This window comes from Ursus maritimus, unplaced genomic scaffold (genome assembly GCF_017311325.1).
Source record: "Ursus maritimus isolate PB19 unplaced genomic scaffold, ASM1731132v1 scaffold_4, whole genome shotgun sequence".
NCBI classification, from domain to species: domain Eukaryota; kingdom Metazoa; phylum Chordata; class Mammalia; order Carnivora; family Ursidae; genus Ursus; species Ursus maritimus.
Window position 1 is genome coordinate 75,714,855 of NW_024426552.1, and position 20,892 is coordinate 75,735,746.

General features: G+C 40.2%; 1 protein-coding gene across 16 annotated transcripts in view; it reads right to left on the reverse strand.

The window, feature by feature from the left end:
- The window catches only part of LOC103676028 (LIM domain containing preferred translocation partner in lipoma), a 644,793-nt gene that overhangs the window by 359,319 nt on the left and 264,582 nt on the right, over window positions 1-20,892 (reverse strand). For all 16 annotated transcript variants that reach the window (XM_040621467.1, XM_040621465.1, XM_040621452.1 and 13 more), the window contains one exon: window positions 3,385-3,497. In XM_040621467.1, the coding sequence (XP_040477401.1) occupies window positions 3,385-3,497 (113 nt within the window). The remainder of the gene's footprint in view (window positions 1-3,384; window positions 3,498-20,892) is intronic.

A 20,892-nucleotide genomic window follows, 5' to 3' on the forward strand; every position in this document is an offset into this window, starting at 1 on the left:
AGGACTAAACCAAAGCCATGTGTAATGTGTAAGGCCGTCTGATGCAAAAGGAAGGACAGACACAGAAGTCAAGATTCCCCAAAATCAGGTATGGATTAGAGGATGCATGCCTTCCTCAATCTCAGTTTCCCCATTTGCGAACACAGGGAATTAATTCATTTAGCGAATCCTTGAAGGGGCAGTAACTAATGGCTGGCACCACGGTGGGGCTACGTGATCTCCAAGGTCCCTCTCAGCGCTGAAAATCTTGTAATTCTTATAGTCAGGCTTAGCAGACATTCTTTTGACGCTGACCTGAAAATTTGGCTGGAAACATAAACAGACTTCTACATAAAAACACACATTTACCAGCTATAATTTGGACTTGGCAACACGAGGTTTCACCATGGCCGAGAGGAAAAAGTGCAAAATTTTCTCTGGTGATTATATTACTTGGGGCTTTATTATAGTTCATATTCCAAGGTGGTTCAAATATGGCCAGAGCGGGGCCAAGTCACTATCAGTCCCACACAAGGGAAGGGCGTGCCCGTTTTCTTTCGAACTTGCACGATCTTCCATATATCCAAGAATAACGTGCCTCTCCTACCAGATCTGTCCTTTCCCATTTGGCAAACTCGGTTTTATTTTCTTCCTTCCTTCTATTTTGCAAAAAACATAAGCTAACATGGCAACCAGTTTTGTATTTCCTTCCTTTTAAAAAACAAAGTCATGGGGGTGCCTGGGTGGCTCAGTTGGTTAAGCATCTCCCTTTGGCTCAGGTCATGATCAAAGGGTCCTGGGATTGAGCCCTGCATCAGGCTCCACACTCAGCAGGGAGTCTGCTTCTCCCTCTCCCTCCACCTCCCCCCAACCCCCTGCTCAGGCTCTGTGTCTCTCACTCTCTCTATAAAATAAATGAATAAAAATCTTTTAAAATTTTTAAAAAAAAATAAAAAACAAAGTAATGGTTTTAGTGTAGTTATCAGGACAAGGTCCACAGAGGAAAAGAGTATTTGTAATTTTTATGAAAGCCCATGTTTGAATTTTTCTTAATTAAACGTTTTGAGAAAGCCTTATTATTACTGCTATGGCTATATTTATATAGTAATAGTTATAACATCAAAATAATCGTATAGCCGTTATAGCTTGGCAATTTCAAAACCACCTGTATTTCATTTCATTACTGGAGGTAGGCAGTTACCTTACTTTTAATTATAAGAAAAATCGGACTTAGTGTGACCTATTCAAACCCATGTAACTAGAGGGGCGCCTGGGTGGTGCTGTCATTTAAGTGTACAGATGTTTGGTTTCTGCTCAGGTCCTGATCTCAGGGTCATGAGATCAAGCCCCACGTGGGGCTCCAAGCTCAGCACAAAGTCAGCTTGAGATTCTCCCTCTCCCTTTGCCCCTGCTCCCTGCATGCTCTCTCTCTAAAATAAGTAAATAAATCTTAAAACACACACACACACACACACACACACACACACACACGCACACACACACACAACTAGAATAAGTTGTTCAACTAGCAGTCAAACACAAGTCTTCTGTCACAAGGTCAAACAAGCTTTTTAGAGCTAAAGATTTAAAATGCAAGAAAACAGTTTCCATAATTTTCCAAGAGAACAAATAGACTAAGTGAAGTTTTTAATTATGTAAATTCAATAATATGCAAAGAACAGCCCAGGACCAAATAGGAGCAAAGGTATATAAAAGACAAATTTAAGAGGATTTTTTTTCATTGTTAATAAAAAATGACTAAAAATAAGGAAAAATTATTGTGTTATTTCTATTTGCCAAAGGAACTATCTGTTGCATAAAATAAACTTTGTATGACTCCTATCCATTTGTGGAATCTGAGCTTTGATTTTATTAGCTTAGTACACTTTATCAGCAAGATTTTATAGGAAAATTGAGATTTTTGTAGGAAATCCATTATATATATATAAAGCCTCCAATTCACTTTGGAGCCTAGATTTTTCGAAAGACATAAAGTTTTTAATAGATTTTAAAAGATCTAGGCTCCAAAGTGAATTGGAGGTCACTGGTTATACCAGAACTTAATAATTTCAACTTATCAATAGTACAAAAAGCTTCTATATGAAAATATACTCCCAAGAAACTCACATGGTTACTCCCCTTTCCCCCCTCCAAATCTTTGCTTAGGTGTCCCCTTCTCAGCAAGGCCTCTGGACCACCCTGTCCTCCAACCCACAGCCCTGATCTCATTCTAATGCACTTATGTACAGATTTTGTCTACATCCACCAGTTTCACTAAAAGTGTGGGTTTCATGAGGCAGAACCCCGTATGTTTTTGCTATAGAATTCCCAGTGCTATAAAGGTACACACACAGGCAGCTGGAGTATTTGCTGAATGAATGAATCATTTGCTCCTTTGTCTCTCCCAACCTGAAATGTAGGAGAAAGAAAAGCAGACAATGGACTAAACCATTTAACTAGTTCCCATGGCTTCTCCTCTCTAAAACTTATTTTGGGAAATTATAAATATATATAAAGGAAGACCAAATAATAGACTCAACCTGCATGCACTCAACAATTAGCAACTCATAACTAATTTTCCTTTCACCTATTTTCTCACTCATCAGCTCCCTACTCTGACTACTTTGAAGCCAATACCAGACACCATTAATTTCCTCCACAAATATTTTTGATGTTTCTCTAAAACATAAGGGCTGAGTTTTTTTTCTATATATCTATAGTAACATCATCACCTGTAAAACACAACAATAATTCTATAACTTTGTTATTTAGTTTTCCTTCCTGATATGAATAGCATTTAGATGCCTAAATGGTGGCATCTGGTTACCAATGGTTCCCAACCTGATCACAGACTGACTATTCCTACTGTTGCTTCTGATTTCAGCCCCGACTGACTTGCAATCAACACTGTCTAAAGCACAAACATTGTATATAATCAATACATACTATAATGTGCTTCCTTGCCCTCACTCAGAAAAGAATACCCTAAGAATGTTTGCTGGTGCTTTTGCTAGAAAGATGTTGCTGACTAATTAAGACCCACAGTGACCAACCAGAACCCGAAAATACCGCTCTTACCCACGCAGAATGCCATGTTTGTGGATAGAGAAACAAGGCAATAAAAAAGCACAGTTGGGTCCCCCAGGATAACAAGAAAATGTGGAATTCTCAAATGACATTCCAAAAAATAGTTTTCAGTTTCAAAACAAAATTAGTAGGTAAAAGGATTTCTGGGGCTTTAGAATGCAAGCCAGCAGAACTCCGAGAAGCTTCAGTTGGGGATGTTTGCATTAAAGCACCTGAGATCTTTGTGACTTGTAAAGCTCTCTTTAGGCTCCGGATAAATGTTCATCCCCCACAGAAACAATCACAGCTTATTAATACGACTTCAACCGCACATCTTACCTGTGTCCTGAAAGCACCTTCATGCAGGGGTGGTGGAGGAGGGAAGTTTCCAGGGCTGGCTGGAAGAGCACCAGGGTCATCTAGAGGTGGAGGTGGGGGTGGAAGAAAATCACCTACGGAAAGGAAATGCACACAGGAAGTGAATATAAATGCAACCATAGGGAACTCTTGAAAAGCACCCATTTGCTGCCATTTTACTGCTTTGTAATTGGCTTTGACATATAACATTTTGTCTCTTATATCAAGTATTCCCTATTATAGCTCTTTTGCGTTTCATTAGTAGCCTTAATTTTAAGAAAATTGAGGACCAGATCTGATACTGAGAAATGACATAGAAGCTAGTCTAGAGGGGGTCAGGTATGTTTAGCCAGAACAGAGCAGGTAGTTGGGGTGGGAGATGGCTGAGGCAAGGACTTGGTACTTACCCTCAGTAAAGTCTCACTCAAGTAGAGGAGGAAAAAACGGGTACACAAATAAAGATAATGCAAGATAAAATCTATTAAGACAGAGAAACAAACTCTTCCGGAAGCTAAGATAAAGAAAAGCTTATGTCCAGGTAGAGGGACCAAGGGAAGGCTTTACCAGAACATCACAACTGCCCCTGAACATTATGATACAGACAACTAGTCCACTTGGCAGAAAGACAGGGGAACAAAGGCATCAGTGAAAACGTTCAGGGCCTAGAGAATAAGGAGCAAGTTATTAAGATAGCATAAATATGGGAATGTAAAATAGTAGGTAATAAGAATAAGTGCAGTGACAAAAAAAAAAAAAAAACCTTCAAGTGTGTTGCATGTCTAGTAAGTAGTTTGAATTTTATCATGCACATGGTGGGGGATCTAACAAGCATTTCTGAGAAGAAAAAGCCTGGTTGCAATATGATCTCCTAAAGACTAATCTAAAAGGATATGCAGGACTGATCAGGAGAAACTGGTATGAGGAACATCATTGAAATCTACATACAATCCAGGCAGGACGTTATGAAGGGCCACCGTATCAAACCTCAATATCATTGACCAACCAGAACAGCATACCGATGTCATGTTGTCTAAGAGATCACCTAATCTCTAAGATCTGAGGTGCAGATATAAATCCAAGAGCTCTATGGCTTCATGGCATGGAATGTTTTTACTTTGCAAGAAATCCTATTAGGAAAAGGAAACTTCCATTAAAAAAAAAAATTCTCTATTTGTCTTTTTCCTTTGAAAAATAATACTTGAATAATAAATAATATTCATAGATAAGTAACTTTTCTTTGCATTTCAGATGCTCAACACTTAGTAGTAAGGCAGTGGGTTCTGTCATTCAATGGGTTGCTTTTGGATAGTACCAAAATATCATGACTTAAGCCTTCAATAAAAAAGACTCTCAATGGCATGGTGGGAGGATGGTGGCTTGGATTCATTATTCTGATACACCTTGGAGATGGTTCACTTGGGCCCTATTTGCCCTATAAATAACAGTCTTAGAGCTGGGAGAGTAGCTGTCCAATCCAGGTCCCCACTATCTTCAGACTACCAAGCAGTCAAACACACTATATCAGAGTACTGTGCTTTTTGGACTCTCACTAGGCACCAATCACTGCTAAGATTTTCAAAGGCTACCTCTTCATCTTCCACACTCTGTGCTGATGGTTCTCAAACTTTAGAGGTCATCAGGATCTCAGAAAGGTCTGTTAAACACAGATGGCTGTGTCCCACCCCCAGAGCTCCTGATTCAGTAGGTCTAGAGCGGGGTCCGAGAATGCGCATTTCTAATAAATGCCCAGGGGAGGTGGATGCTATTGGTCCTGGGACCACACTTTGAGAACCACTGCATTTAAGGAAAGTATTACATTATTCCTATTTTAGGCTCCATGGGATTAGAAAGGTTAAATGACTTATGTCATGCAGAAACATTTCTGTATGTGCACATTTCTGGGTGTGCACATCTGGAGACATGCTTTGCCCATATCCTTATAGGGATTATAAGTCTCATAAACTTCCAGTAACTACCCAGAAGTTCTAAATACTGGCTACATACTAGAATCACCAAGAAAGCTTATCTAAAATTGCCCAAATTCCGTCTCACGTCAATCCAGTCAGTATCTTGGGGATGGGGGAAAGGGAGTGGGGAGGGGGGATCAGGTGCTACTACTCCTTTAAAACCCAAAAGAGTCTAATGTGCAGTCAGAATCAAGAAATTAACTTGGCCCTCCTTTGGTCAAACACTGCACTAAAAAATATTTAATACCTGTTAAATAAAAAAAAAAAAAATTGTCTCCAAGTTCTTTTCTGCCTTGAAAAGATAGAACATATGAGAAGAATGCTTACAATGAGATCTTCATTGATCAGCAAAAGGAGGTCTAGGCTGATGGAGACTGGTCCTACCAAATTCTAGCGCACAGCCTAATTTTCTGGTTCAAATGTTCTATCCAGACCTATGTCTTCTTCATACCTAATTTAAAAGAGGACTTCTGAGTGCCTTCTTATACTTCACAACATTTTATTACGTCACAGAGAACAGTTGGAACATTAAACAGGATCAGAACTGAACAGAATCTTGGAGATCATACTATAAAGGTAGAAACAGAGGCCCATGAACGCCCCATAAACAGTCCAAATTCTCAGCAAATTAGTCTTAGAATAAAAAGTACAGCTAGGGACGCCTGGGTAGCGCAGTCCTTAAGCGTCTGCCTTCGGCTCAGGGCATGATCCCAGCGTTATGGGATCGAGCCCCACATCGGGCTCCTCCACTAGGAGTCTGCTTCTTCCTCTCCCACTCCCCCTGCTCGTGTTCCCTCTCTCGCTGGCTATGTCTCTCTGTCAAATAAATAAATAAAATCTTTAAAAAAAAAAAAAAAAAAAGAAAAGAAAAGTACAACTGCTTGTCTCTGCAGTTCCTTCCAACTATAGTGAGTCCTTGAAAAACCTGGGTTTGAACTCCACAGGTTGACCAACACACAGATTTTGTAAAGCACAGTAGTGTAAATGTATTTTCTCTTCCCTATGATTTTCTTAACGTTTTCTCTTCCCTAGCTTACTTTATCAGAAGAATAAAGTATATGATATACACATAACACACAAAATATGCACAACCGAGTGTTTCTGTTACCGGCGAAGCTTCCAGAGGATCAACAGTAGCTATTAGAAATTAACATTTTGTAGAGTCAGAAGACGTGCAGGTTGTCAACCGCGTGGGTCAGTGCCCCTCACCCCCGCATCAGTCCAGGGTCAACTGTATATCCTTCCTGACTCTATCTCTAACATAAAAATTGAATATATAGTGAGACACAGATTGGTGACAATCCTGGCAGGGTGCAAAGGAACAGAAAAGGAAGACGGATGTATTTTTCAAAGAAATAACTTGAAAACAACAAAAATCTAGACTGCTTATTCTAGGCGAAGATTAGATTAAGATTTTTAAAAAAGCCTTAGCAATAAGCTCATAATCGTTATCACATAATTTTCAGTTTTTCAAGCTCAACCATCACAGGCTTCTTCCTTCGTTCTCTGGAGTGGAGCTCACGTTTTCAAACAGTTTGGAGAAACAGGCCAATGACTAAGCGACAGACTCGCACATGATAAAGGATGGAAAATGGGTCCTTCGGAGGGAAACATAACTAGTTGAGATAGTTGGAATGAAAAGCTCTTAATAATTATCTTAAATCAGACTAAGAACTATTTCGAGAACTCTGATTTACGGTTCACCACTTTAATAGGCCATTAAACAAAGGAAAATGCTTCTAAGTTGTAGGAAAAATAAGTCTGCTTATGAGAGAAGGCAAATTTCCATGTTTAAGGAAGATGGCAAAATGGAAAGAACAAAACAACAAAGCGTGTGTGTGTCTTTGTGTGTCTATGTCTCTGTGTCTGTGTTGGGGGGGGGAGGGGATCCTTTCCATTCTAGAAGATTGTTTTTCAAACAATGAGAGAGCATCTGGCTTAGAAGCTCACGCGGTGACCCTCCTAGAGAAAAACATCCGCACAGAATCTGCTGCAGACCTCGCAACTAGCAATGCTAAGCTGTAGACATTAGTGCATGGCTGGTCCTCCTCCCTGCTTGCCAGGGAAATACAAATGGAATTGTCAGAACCTGTGAATTACAGGGGCATGTAATAAATCAAGCAAGCAAGCCAAAAAAGAACACACCATCGGGCAACTGAAACAATGCAGGGATACATAAAATCTAAAATGGAAACATTTAGTTTTAGAAGAAGAAGGGTAGGGCCCCGGGGTGGCTCAGTCAATTAAACGGCTCCTTCGGCTCAGGTCATGATCCCAGGGTCCCAAGATGGAGGCCCACAATGGGCTCCCTTCTCAGTGGGGAGCCTGCTGCTCCCCCAGCTTGCTCTCTCTCTCTCTGTCAAATGGATAAATAAAGTCTAAAAAAAAAAAAGGAGGGTAGTCACAGCCACATGCCTACAAACCTGGTTTCCTCCTTACGCTTTTCCTTACCATCCAAAGCCTACCCACATACCAAATACATTTATCCCTCACTTGCCAGGTTAAGAGTTGACTCAAGTTACACAGCTAGTGAAATATGGAGCTAGAAATGGATGGAACTGGAGGAGATTATGCTAAGTGAAAAAAGTCAAGCAGGGAAAGACAATTATCGTATGGTTTCACTTACACGTGGAACATAAAGAATAGCATGGAGGACATTAGGAGAAGGAAGGAAAAAATGAAGGGGGGAATTCAGAGGGGGAGATGACCCATGAGAGGCTCTGGACTCCAGGAAACAAACAGGGTTGGTGGGGGGATGGGCTAGCCGGGTGAAGGTTATTAAGGAGGGCATGTATTGCATGGAGCACTGGGTGTTATATGCAAACAATGAATCATGGAACACTACATCAAAAGCTAATGATATACCGTATGGTAACTAACATATAATAATAAAAACTAATTAACTAATTAATTAATTAAAAAAAAAAAAGAAATGGATCCTCACTCTGCATTGGAGAGAAGCTAGGAAGTATCTCACTTAATTTGTTCCAAATCATCCCAAAGAATTCACCTAACATTCAAAAGATTTTTGCTTTGTGCCAGAGATAGCACCATGAGGCAGCTAAAGGGTGAGTCGTGCAAAAGTATATATCCCTGACTTGCAAAGACTACCTTATGCCAACTTACTGCCACAAAATAGCCTGTAATGCATAGCATTAACCTGAGAAAGAAGCGAGGCAAATCTGCCAAGACCCCAGGTACGCATCCTTTCTCCAGCTACCCCTCCTAGTGAGGGGTTAAAGGGCAGTAGCAGGGAGAAGCAGATACGGCCACCTGGTGGGAGCCGAGTTACCAGCTACTGTATGTACCCTGGTAACATAATCTGGGCATCTACGAAAGGCATCTATCTACCTGAATATAGAGCTCAGTTCTCCCTTCATCAAATCAAGGCCCCCATCAGAGGGAACAAATAACAAGAATTTACTAGCAGGGGCGCCTGGGTGGCACAGCGGTTAAGCATCTGCCTTCGGCTCAGGGCGTGATCCCGGAGTTATGGGATCAAGCCCCACATCAGGCTCCTCCACTATGAGCCTGCTTCTTCCTCTCCCACTCTCCCTGCTTGTGTTCCCTCTCTCACTGGCTGTCTCTATCTCTGTCAAATAAATAAATAAAATCTTAAAAAAAAAAAAAAAGAATTTACTAGCAAAGAAGGTGATAAATTACTAGTTATACGTGATGGTAGTGAAAAAACACAAGGGAATAATTAAACTCAGATCATCAGTGAAGTCTGAATTAATTTGCTATAGTTAAAAAAACACACACACAAAAAGCATCATTCTTTTTCTTCCTCAAGCATCCATGTACACCTGCACGCATACACGGGGATACACAGCAGCCCCCCGTGCGCCTCATATACGGGTCGATCGCAGCATCTCTAATACCTGGTTGCACTGGGACGTTTATGGTCATTCTGTCCTACCTAGAACTGAAGCTTCTCACAAGGAGAGCCCACGTAGAATTTATCTTTCTAGCTCCGCATCCTGGCATAAGATTTGGGCCATGGTACGCTCTCAGGAAATAGATTAGCCGAATAACTGACATACACAGAAAGCCATTTTTCACTCAATTGATGCTTTTAAAAAAAAAAAAAATGGCCTGATGCCTTACATGTTGTTCAAACGTCAATGTTCACATGACCAAGGGTATGTAGATAAAATGCAGACTTGGATCCAGCAGGTGTGGGATAAGGCCTGAGACTCTGATGTCAAACACGCTTGCCAGGTGATGAGGCTGTAGGGCCACGCACAGGACGGGAAGCAGCATGGCTTTGGCCGCTGTTGGTTGGCCAATTATATGTAAAATATATATGTATATTTTAATTCTAGTAGAGTTAATATACAGTGTTATATTAGTTTTAGGTGTACAATAGGGTGATTCAGCAATTCTATACATTAATCAGTACTCTTAACCCCCACCACCTGCCCTCTGGTAGCCATCAGTTTGCTATCATTAAGAGTCCGCTTCTTGGTCTGTCTCTTGCTTCCTTTTGTTCACTTATTTTATTTCTTAAATTTCTCCTATGAGTGAAATTATATGCTATTTTTATTGTTATGTAAACCCAATTTAATTACCATATAGTGCATTATGATTTTCAGAGGTAGAATTTAGAGATTCATCAGTTGCATAGAACCCCTAGGGCTCATTCCATCAAGTGCCCTCGTTAATGTCCATCCCCCAGTTACCCCATCACCCCAGCCACCTCCCCTCCAGCAAGCCTCAGTTCCTTTCCCATTGTTAAGAGTCTCTTATGGTTTGTCTCCATCTCTGATTTCGCCTTATTTTATCATATGGGGAATTTAAGAAACAAAACAGATGAACATAGGGGAAGGGAAAGAAAAATATATGCTATTTTTAAAATAACATGTAATGTATACACAAAACCAAAGAGAAATTTTCAGTACCTAGAAATGTGTCATCTGCAAATATTGAGCTGAATAAGGTTTTAGAAACCACCAGGAAACACTGGGATATGGCAGAGGTCAAGAAACCATTGAGGATAAGTCCCACTGAATGCATCACCTCTCAGGCTTCTCAACCTATTTACTACCCATTGGTCATAGCTAAAAATATGAAAGGAATTACCCTGACTTAGTCAACCAGTTATCTGTAGTAGAGAGGATAAAAAGCCTGCTTATTCCTAGACCCAAAGCTTATACACTATCTCAGTGTGACCTCAGACCTCTGTCCTAGAGAGAGATTAAGTCCTTGCCCTTATGGAACTATTAATAAAAGCAGCTCCTGTACTCCCATTTTGCTCCTGTTCCTTGAGTGTGCAGCCCCTTTGAGAACTTTCTGGGAGAAGTGATAATTATCAGGGCAAGGCTGGGCATTGCCGGTTCCCTGTCCTCATCATCCAAATAGCAACACCACCAGCACCCCTCAACTGATGCATCTTTATCTGTAAGTGAGGAGATATGTGGCCTTAACCAAGTGATTCCAATTCCTTAGCTCTCACACTAGCCATTTTCGGAATCCAGGCTTTTATTATACATAATTATGTATTTTAGAAAATTAACCTTTCTATTTTCCTTCCTTTTTTTTTCTGCTTAACTGAAAAACAGACTGTGGATTGTGATAGTACTTAATTTTCAAAGCAATGTCATTTACATGGTAGGACTGAGAATAAAAATAATGACGAAACACAATATTGATGACAAAATAGGAAAATCTGCATTTTTCTATGCTATTCATATATAAATAGACGAGTGTTAAGGATAAAACTTTTCTCAAGAAAATCTGACAATAGGTATCAAGAGCCGTAAAACAGTTATACACTGATGCGGCAATACCACTTTTAATAAATTGTCCTACAAAAGAAGGAACTGAAGAGTGTATAGAGAAGCATGTTAAAGAATCTTCATCACAATGAAATATAATGGAAATAATCAGAATGTTCATCAATAAAGTATTGGTAATAAAAATTAACTGTAGTCAATCACACACTGGAAAATTGTGTAGCCATCAAAATAATCATTTTGATTTAGACCTGACATCCACTTACTCACTGACTGAGTGCTTTTTATGCATCAGACGTTATTCTAGACACGAGGGGGGAAATCAACAATAAGAACAAAAAAATAAAAATAAAAAGTGCTGCACTCATGGAATTTATAGTCTATCATAAGGAGAAGAGTACTTAAAAATAAATTAAATAAAACATAGTATCAAACAGTGATTAGCACTATGGAAATACAGAGCCAAGAAATCAAGGTAGTGCTAGGGTGGGGGCGGAATGCCACAATTTTTAAGAGAAAGGTTGGGAAATGCCTCACCGATGTGGTATTTGAACAAAGACTTAAATCTAGTGAGGGAGTGAGTCATGGAGTATCTGGGAGAAGAACATGAAGAACTTTCTGACATATCATGTGAGGAAAATAATGGGCTACTGAATAGTGTTTATCACATGGTCCTATTTTTGTAGAAACCTGTATGTTAACAATGGTTGTCTAGAGCTTATGGGATGAGTTGTGGGTTTTTTTTTTTTTTTCCTTTTTAATCCTTCTCCTTTTGGTTCAACTGTTATACAATAAATGTGAATTACAGACATGCATTTTTTAAAAATCAAAGGAAGACACTGTGAAATGAATCGCAGAATCTACTCAAACCCAGTGTTTAATTTTAATGTGCCACTATATTTACCCAAGCCCAAATGTAACGTCTCCGTCATCTTTCTAAATAACTTTAGCTTGAAATGTTCATTGTGATTCTCAAATTAAAAGCAAGAAGAGTTATTTATCCTAAAGTGGATGAAGTCTCCCTGATGTTCAAATGGACAGTTTCACGCTACAATTCACTAATACAGAATCCCTGGGTCTTCACTGAATTCAACAGTCCTCATGCTTCACCACAAATAAATAGTTTGTATAAAGGTGAGACACCTGAGTGCATCACATCTAAACATACTGCATTCCTCTGTTATTCTGTGGTTTCCATTTGTTGAAAACAAATTCAATTTCTTAGCCAAAAGCACTGAAAGATTTTCAAGTACTATGAAATTAGGAGGACGGTCTGGTTCTGCAAATGGACTAGAACCAGAACTAACATTTTCAATCCACCAATTGTCATCTGTCTTCTAAAACAAGCTAATTGCTACCCAAACAACAAACCACCCCATATATTTTGACTTCCAAAGACGAGCACTCAAAATGAATAGGGCAATGACTTAAGTAAGCCTAAGCATCAGTCTTCCACCAGCTATGGAGATATCTTCGACCCCGATACCAAAAAGTGAAATTTTCTCAGTTCAAAATTAAAATAAAAATTAAAAATTCATGTTGTGGACAGAGAATGAGGCAACAGTCCAGGGAAATGACAACAACAACAACAAAATCTCCATTTACCACTGGAAAGGGAAGGTGGAAAACAGTGTGCCAGAAGACAATCCCCAAATACCCCATTGCTCTGGAGATAGGACACCACCCTGTGGTAGCCACTGAGGCCAGAAGCCTACCTTCCCCCCAAAGATGGCGTGAAGCTGAAGAGGACGAGTTTTCAGAATAAAAACCCTTGAACTATCTCAGCTAACTTATTCAATCACTGCTGTATGTGGATAGAGTAAACCATTCCCACGTGAAGACAACATAGCTCTCTTTCGTGATTCAGTTCTATTAAAGCACGTATTCTGCTCTTTGTTAGTTTAATTACATATCTGTTGGTTCCTCCTACTAGACTATAAGCTCCTTGAAGACAGACTCTCTGTTTTACTACTCTCTATATAGAGCATATATAACACCCAGGAGATACATAATAAATGGTAGTAATACTGTTTTTATAAATAATCATTATTATAAATCGATATTATATTAAACTGAATTGAACTCGGAAAGAATGAATACATGTATTTTTACCCCGGACAACTTTGCCCCTTTCCAATTACTGACATAAGGTCAATACTGTACAGTACTGGTGGGTCATAGGTCCTGCAAGGTGCTAACAGTTGGACTTAAAATAGCCACTGAGTTTTGCTGTTGTTGGTAATGGTGGTGTTTCTACACATTACTTTACTCAGAGCATGTCCTCAAGATACAGGCAATGAGTCCACATTCCTAAGTCATCTCCTGATTATGGGGGCATCCCAGCCTCTAGAAACATGCATCATATGTATTGTACTTGAACTTTCTTCTACACTAAAAGATCTGTAGATAGGTCTTAACAGTACCTATATTCCACAAAGTATCTAGAACCTTCTTGAAAAATCCTCCAGGAATTTTGAAGAGTCAGAACTCTTCCCACAAACAAGAAATGGGAATGGAGGAAGAACAGGGAAATGAAGGAAGATGAAGGAGAGATGTCACATGGACAAAATCTCAGAAGGTTAGTTCTTGAGGTGCTGAAACAGATCTGACTTTTTTTTTTTTTTGTATTTTTAGGCTTTATTTTTTTATTTTTTTAAATAATTTTTTACATTACATTAGTCACTATACAGTATATCCTTAGTTTTTGATGTAGTGTCCCATGATTCATTATTTGTGTATAATACCCAGTGTGCTCCATGCAATACGTGCCCTCCTTAATACCCATCACCGGCCTATCCAATTCCCCCACCCCCTCCCCTCTGAAGCTCTGACTTTTAACTGAGGGTGTCCATCAGAATCTCATGGGGCACCTCCTTCTTCTACTATGTGCAGCCAGGCCCTACTCTAGAATTCTTCGATCAGCATCTTTGGGGTTGGGATTGAGATACAAGCATCTTGATAAGCTCTCTGGCTGATTCTGATGTGTAGCCCTGTTCAACAGTCATTGACCTCCATGAAAAACAGACTGAGGAACTGGCCTAAGTTAAAGAAGACTAAGGAGACAAGACAACCAAATGTAGCTTGTCATTCTGGATAGGATCCTAGACCAGAAAAAGGAGACTAGTAGGACAATTAATGAAATCTGAATAAAGTCTACATATCAGTTAGTATTGTGTCAGTGTATTAATTACCTGGTTTGGGTACCTGTACCGTGATTGTATAAGACGCCAACAACTGGGGAAACTGGAAAGACTAAGCGAATAGCCTTCACACTATTTTTCAGTGTTTGTGTACAGTCTGAAATTATTTCAGAACAAAAAGTCAAAATTTATTTTTAAATTTTAGGGGGAAAAAAAGTAACTTCCCTAGTCCAGTAACCTTATCTTATAGATGGAGAAACTTTGGACCCGTGCAGTGAAGAGAAACAGCCAGGTGGTGTAGAACCATACCAAAAACTCCACTGTGACCCCAATCTCCTAACTTCCAGCTAAGGACACATTTCCCACAGCACCTGACAGATTTAGTGTGAGACTCTGAGACCTGTTGGAAATAAGAAGGAAACTTGCTCTGTCCCTACAACTTCGGAAGACTACGGTGAAGAGAAGGGGCTCTTTCTATTTAGGAGACCTGGAATAGATAGATCAGGAACATGTAAAATATCTTCAACTAAATCCAGGCTGACTGCAGCCTGGGTAGGCCAGTGATCCCAGCTCAATGATCAGTAGCAGTGAAATCCCAGAAAGCTCCCTTGTTCCCACCGAGGGGCCCATTCCCCTGCTTCCGGAGACTCCTTGAGGTTGAGAATGGCTCCATGGCTCCATGGCACCAGGGGCTTTCTATGATTTCTCCAGTCTTCATCTTTTCTGCACAAACGACTTCAAATCTTCTCACTGAGAAATTCTTGTTACTATTTATATAAAATGATGCCAACCATTACTCACTCTCCTTCAACCCTGCCATTTCATCTAGACTGAGGCTTAGCAAATGCATAAATGCTTTAAAAATAATCAAATAGAGACACTCATTTCATTTCAAGGTGGTTGTTTTTTGGCATGATTTTTTTTTTTTTTTCCGAAGGAGTACTAGCGCTGACAGGTACTTGCTCTAAAAATTTACTTCACCATCTGCTAACTGAAATATTGCTTTCACGGATTTATATTGTATTAAAAGGTCACTGGCTGTTTAAGACTTAAACAGTTTTAATCATTCTAAAAGTCTCTTAACGGTAAGAAAAGGAAGCTCAGAACAAACAGCAGCAGGGACTCTAATTAAAAGGGCCAATTCATCTAATTTTATTTGGGGTTAATTATTCAGGATTCACTCTTTGATGTGTAAGGAATAGCAATTAGTAATTTTAGTGATTTGAGAATCATTGGAGGTGTAATCAGTTAAAATGAGTGAGTGTTTACAACACAAGATGGTGAATTACTCTCTCAGCTGGAGAACAGGAACATTAGGCTCCAAGACATCAAGGCTAAGGAGTTCAGACCCTAGTAATAATAGTCACTTCAAATAAAACACATGTCAACAGCATCTAGCATTCTGTTTGTTCTTAGCTAAAGCAAGGCACAGAAGCTTCGCAAATTACCTTTAACCACATCTCCATCTTCGCCGCTGTCCCCAACCACTTCCTTCTATTTGGCTCTTGCCACCATGGTAACCATAAATGCATTACATTGAAAAAGCAATTCTAAATGAATATACCAGTTATAAGCAACATAAGACCCAGAATAATCATGGCACCCACTTATTCCGTGTCTGCATCTCTGACCTCCACCGGAATCTCTAGTCCAGAGCTCAAAACTGAAAGCAGATACCCTAACTCACAGACCCGCTTACCTTCCCTTGTGTCCTCTACTTTTCTATTTGCTTCATTACATCCTATGATTCTCCCAATCGTACAGGTTGGGAGAAAGCCCCTTTTCTCTATTTTTTGTCCCACCATCCTCACTGAATATAGCGAGCTAGGTTGAATTATACCAAACTGTTCAAGTCCATTTACTACTCTCCACCTCTCCTGCTACCAAAATAATCAACGCCTCCTTACCTCCTATGGAGGCTTAATAAACGGCCTAAATGGTTTCCATCATCCCATATTCAGTTCTTTCCAACTAATCTTAGATAGTGTCACCAGATTGAAAACATCCATTGATCTCCCCAAAAACAAAACAATTTGAAAAAGGACAAAGTTGGAGGATTCTCCCTCTCTGATTTCAAAACTCACCACAAAGCATCAACAGTTGGTGCTGGTCCAAAAGCAGACACAACAGACCAACAGAAATAGCATGGAGAGCCTAGAAATAAGCCCTCACGTAGATGGCCAATTGATTCTACGGCAGTTGCGCTTTTGTCTTAGAGAATGATGGCTTGGGAGGATTATGGGTTTCCCAGGACTTGACAGGACCTCATCCTGGACAGGCAGAATCCTAAAACAGGATGGGCCCCCTGGGAGGAAATGGAGAGAAACTTGACAAGCTTGGTTCCTTTTACACTCTCCTAGGACGCTCTGGTAAGAGTATGCATGTCTTGAGATTACTGTCGCTCACAGCAGCTCTGGAAGTTTTGTACTTTAGAATGCTAAAGTTCCTATGCCACATACCCAGTAATCTGCCTGACTGCTTCTCCTTGCTTCCTTGACTCTAAGAATTTGCTCATGCCTTGTCTCCATCAGGACATCCCTCTCTAACATGTCTGCATAGCAGAGCCCAAGTTATTCTTGGAGGCCCAGGTCACCTGCCAACGCCACGTGGCCTTCTTTGGCTGCCCCCTGACAAGGGCACCTTCCCACCTCTCACCCTCTGCAGCACCTGGAGAGCACTTCCACAGTGTGTCTGGTTGAGAATACAGGAGCTATTCACCCGACCTTTCCGTGTGCTCCTCGAGAGGCCACGTCATGCAGGCTTTGGCACTCGAGCCCAATAGCACCTCTTTCCATGCCTCAGACTTGAGACTGAAAAGAGTTAAGAAAATATTTGCCACGTGGGTATATGCATGAATTCTTGACAACAACAAGTTGAATCCTAGCCAAATAAATTATTCTTTAAAGGAAGAACCTGAAAAAGGGAGTGGCTATCACTCTCAAAATATGGGTGTGGTATGATGCAGTGTGTTATGTGTTATGTGGGGGGGGGGACTGAAAGAGAGGCACGAGAGAGAGAGATTGAAAGATTGAGAGAGAAACTCAACTGAACATCCCCACGGGGATGTTTTCTATAAATGGAACACGCTCTTGACTTGAACGGTGCCTCGGTTAGCTGACTTAGAAATATAAAAGAAATAGTATTGTGGTATTAAAATACCTCACTTACAGTCACACCTGAACTATTTACTAGCTGTGTGAACATGGTCAATTCATGAAACTTCTGAGTCTCAGATATGTTTTTGTCAGAATAACAGCATTTGTCTTTTATACTTGCCCAGAGTTGTATAGACCAGATAGATAAAAATAATTTAAAAATCATAATGTCCTACAAAAATATAAATTACTTTTATTTTGAGATGATTCTCTATGCACCTTGCCCATAAACCCTTTCTTCACATTTAGAAACTCAAAACAAAACAAAAACAAAAACCATAATTATTAACCGAGTAGACGCAATAATCTTAATATGGTTCTTCACATACAGGGTTTCCAAAGAGTTAGGCGTAAAGGCAGAGAGAGAGAGAGAGAGAAGAACATGAGAAACTAAAACAATAGCAAAATGAAGTCCTAGCAGTCAAATAAACAAATATTCTGCTCTCCCCGGAATGTTTAGAAATCTTGGAAAGGAACCACGTAAGGAGCCCTGCGGTGGAACTATCTTGGCACATCAAGCGCCTCTGCGACTGATTAACCCGACATTTCCCTGGGTCTGGAAGTATTACTGGGTCATTCTTTTTTAAATGGACAAACTGTTCCTGAACAATTTTTAAGGCACAAACAGCTATTGTGACGAATCAATCAAAGAGGTCAGTTTTGTCCTCAAAACCCAGTGAAACAGCCAAGTCAAAACAAGCACAACAAGCAGAGCCAGGAGTCAGACACACAAGAACATCCCCAAGTGCCAGCGCTCTCTGCTCGGTTCTGGAGGGGCTCTTCTCCTTGCCCACTGGGATCTATAAACCCACACCCCTACATCTACCGTGGGCAAGTCCCACATGAGTGGCAAACGTCAAAAGGCCTGCGAAGTCAACTGGATGCTTATCTTGCAGGAACGTATGTTTTTTGAATGAGAAGGGAAAATTCAAAAAGTAATCTCTTAAAAAAGTCAAGTTTAAGTTTTGTCTCTAGGGAGGGACTCCAAGGAAAACCCCATTCCTTGTACTTCATTCACTCTGCTTTCTTCACTGCCTCATATTAGGAAGCCATGTGATGGAAGACAGTCCCAAGTGCAAAGCTTGGTGACGTGTTCTGGGCAGAAGTTCAGGCACCTTGTTATTTTAGCAGACCCGGCCTGGCTGCCCAAAGACATAATTTAGCTGAGTGAGAAACTCGTCCCCTCCTCCCACTCCATCTGGCCAGCTGCCTCAGAAGGGCTATCATTCCAGAGGGCAATGCATGTATCGCTCCCCTTCATTCTCCAACCGTACTTCCAGCTCTCTGAGTTTCAAGTTCAGTGAGCTCAGCCTTGGCATTCAAGGATCTCCTTATGTCTCATCCTTAAGAGCATTTGTCCCAGGTCTGTTTGCCAAGGACATGGTGGCAGTTCCCTTCCTGGCACTTGAGTCTGCAATATTATGCCGCTTCTTATAAACAGACCCATCCCGTCACTTGAGTTACCTCTCCAAGTCCCACTGGCACTTTCATGGCTTAGCTGGCACTAATGGTACAACTTTATAAACTCACAAAATCATCAGATTAGATGGGAATTAGAATGGAATGAGGAGGGTCTGCTAGTCTACCAGGTAGTAAACACTGGTCAAATGGTCAAACCCAGCCCATTTCCTAGTTTTCTAAATAAAGCTTTATTGAAACACAGCTACAGTCATTAATTGATTTATCATCTATGGCTGTTTTTTATTCTGCTAGCAGACCCGAGTAGTTGAGACAAAGACATTTTAGCCAGCAGAACCTAAATTATTTTCTATCCAGACTTACAGAAAAGTTTGCCAACTCCGATCTAGTCCTTAAACTCATTTTACAGATGAGAAGACTGAGATTCAGTAAGGCTGAACGATGTTCCTAGGGAGTCAGAAAAATTTGCGAAGCACAGTCACTAAGGCAGTGCTGGGCAGACGGTTTATACACACTCAGTAAATATTAGTTCTCTCTAGTGTTTGACAGGAAATTTTATGTTTCTTGAATGTGGGACTGTGTTAAGATGATTTTTTTTTTTTTTTAAGAACACTGTTGCCCTTGAGAAATTTATTTGTCTAGAGGGGAAAACAGACATGTAAACAGAGAATTTCAACATAATATTGTATATATCGGTTTTCTATTGTTTCTGCAACAGATTACCACAGACAATTGTTTAAATAAGATAAATTTATTACTTTGCAGTTCTAAAAATCAGAAGGCTGCCATGGGTAACGCTGGGTTAAAATCAAGGTGATGCCGGGGTTGCATTCCTCGTTGGAGTCTCTAGTTAGAATCCATGCCCTTATCTTTCCAGCTTCTAGAAAGTGCCCTCATTCCTTGGCTTGTGAACTTCTCCCTCCATTGTCAAAGCCAGCAAAGGCTATTGAGTTCTTTCTCATATTACATCACTCCAAAACCTTTTCCCTCCGTGGTCCGCTTGTAAGGCCCATCCAGATCCTCGGAAAATTTCCCTCTTTGCCATATAACCCAACACATTCACAGGTTCCAGAGATTAGGAGGTGGACAATGGGGGGCCATTACCATGCTAACCCCAAGGTGCCATGAAGAAGGGCAGTGTGCACACAGTGCTAGAAACCTCAACAGACAATTCATCAGCACAGAGCCACCATGTAGACATGAGCAAGAGCTCTTTCATGGCACAAATTTTCTGGAATTTCCCATAATTTTCTGAAAATGTCATCATGTTTTAGTGTATTCTTAGATTTATATATATATTACTAAAATACTTCCACTGTATTCCATACACATTGTTCTGTTATTTTTGCAACTAGCATCTTGATGCCACATTTAAGAAAAGAGAAACAAAACAAAACCCTATTAGATATTAGGTTAGAAATTTTGAGAAGCAAGTTTGAATGAGAACGTAACAAAACCAGCCACATACTCTCTCTGTGGGATCACTCTCCTCGGTCCCACTTTGTGGATAAAGAAACTCAGAGAGACCAGAAACCTGCCCACACAGACCACAGCTAAGGTTCCTGCAGACCAGAGAAAGGTTCCTTCATCTCTCTGAACCTCATAAATGGAATGAGGGACATTTTGTGCCATGTTCCTGCGATGATCTATACGGCAATGCCCTTAAAGGGGTGGGGAACGGATAAAATCAATTACTTTGAGAAAAATGTGTGTTATGATTTAGCAAAGAAGTGGAGGTAGATACAGCATATACCTGAGACGATAGAAAGGTTTCATTTCAAATATGTTTACCTCCTCAGACAAAAAATATAACAAAGGCTAAAAGACATAAAAATAGAGCCTCTACTGTTCTCATGATATAGCAAGAGAAATCATGTTTCTTAAGAAAACGACATGAAGAGTCTCACAGAAATATTAGCGAAAGTATATCAACAGAATGTAACTGCTTTTATGGATCCTGAGACACAACAGAGAAACTACCTCATTTGAGGAGAAAGGAATCACCTAGTTTGAGAATGTGTTGAGTGCCAAATAACTCGAAATATTCAAGTAGAGGCAAGAAGACTACTTGGCA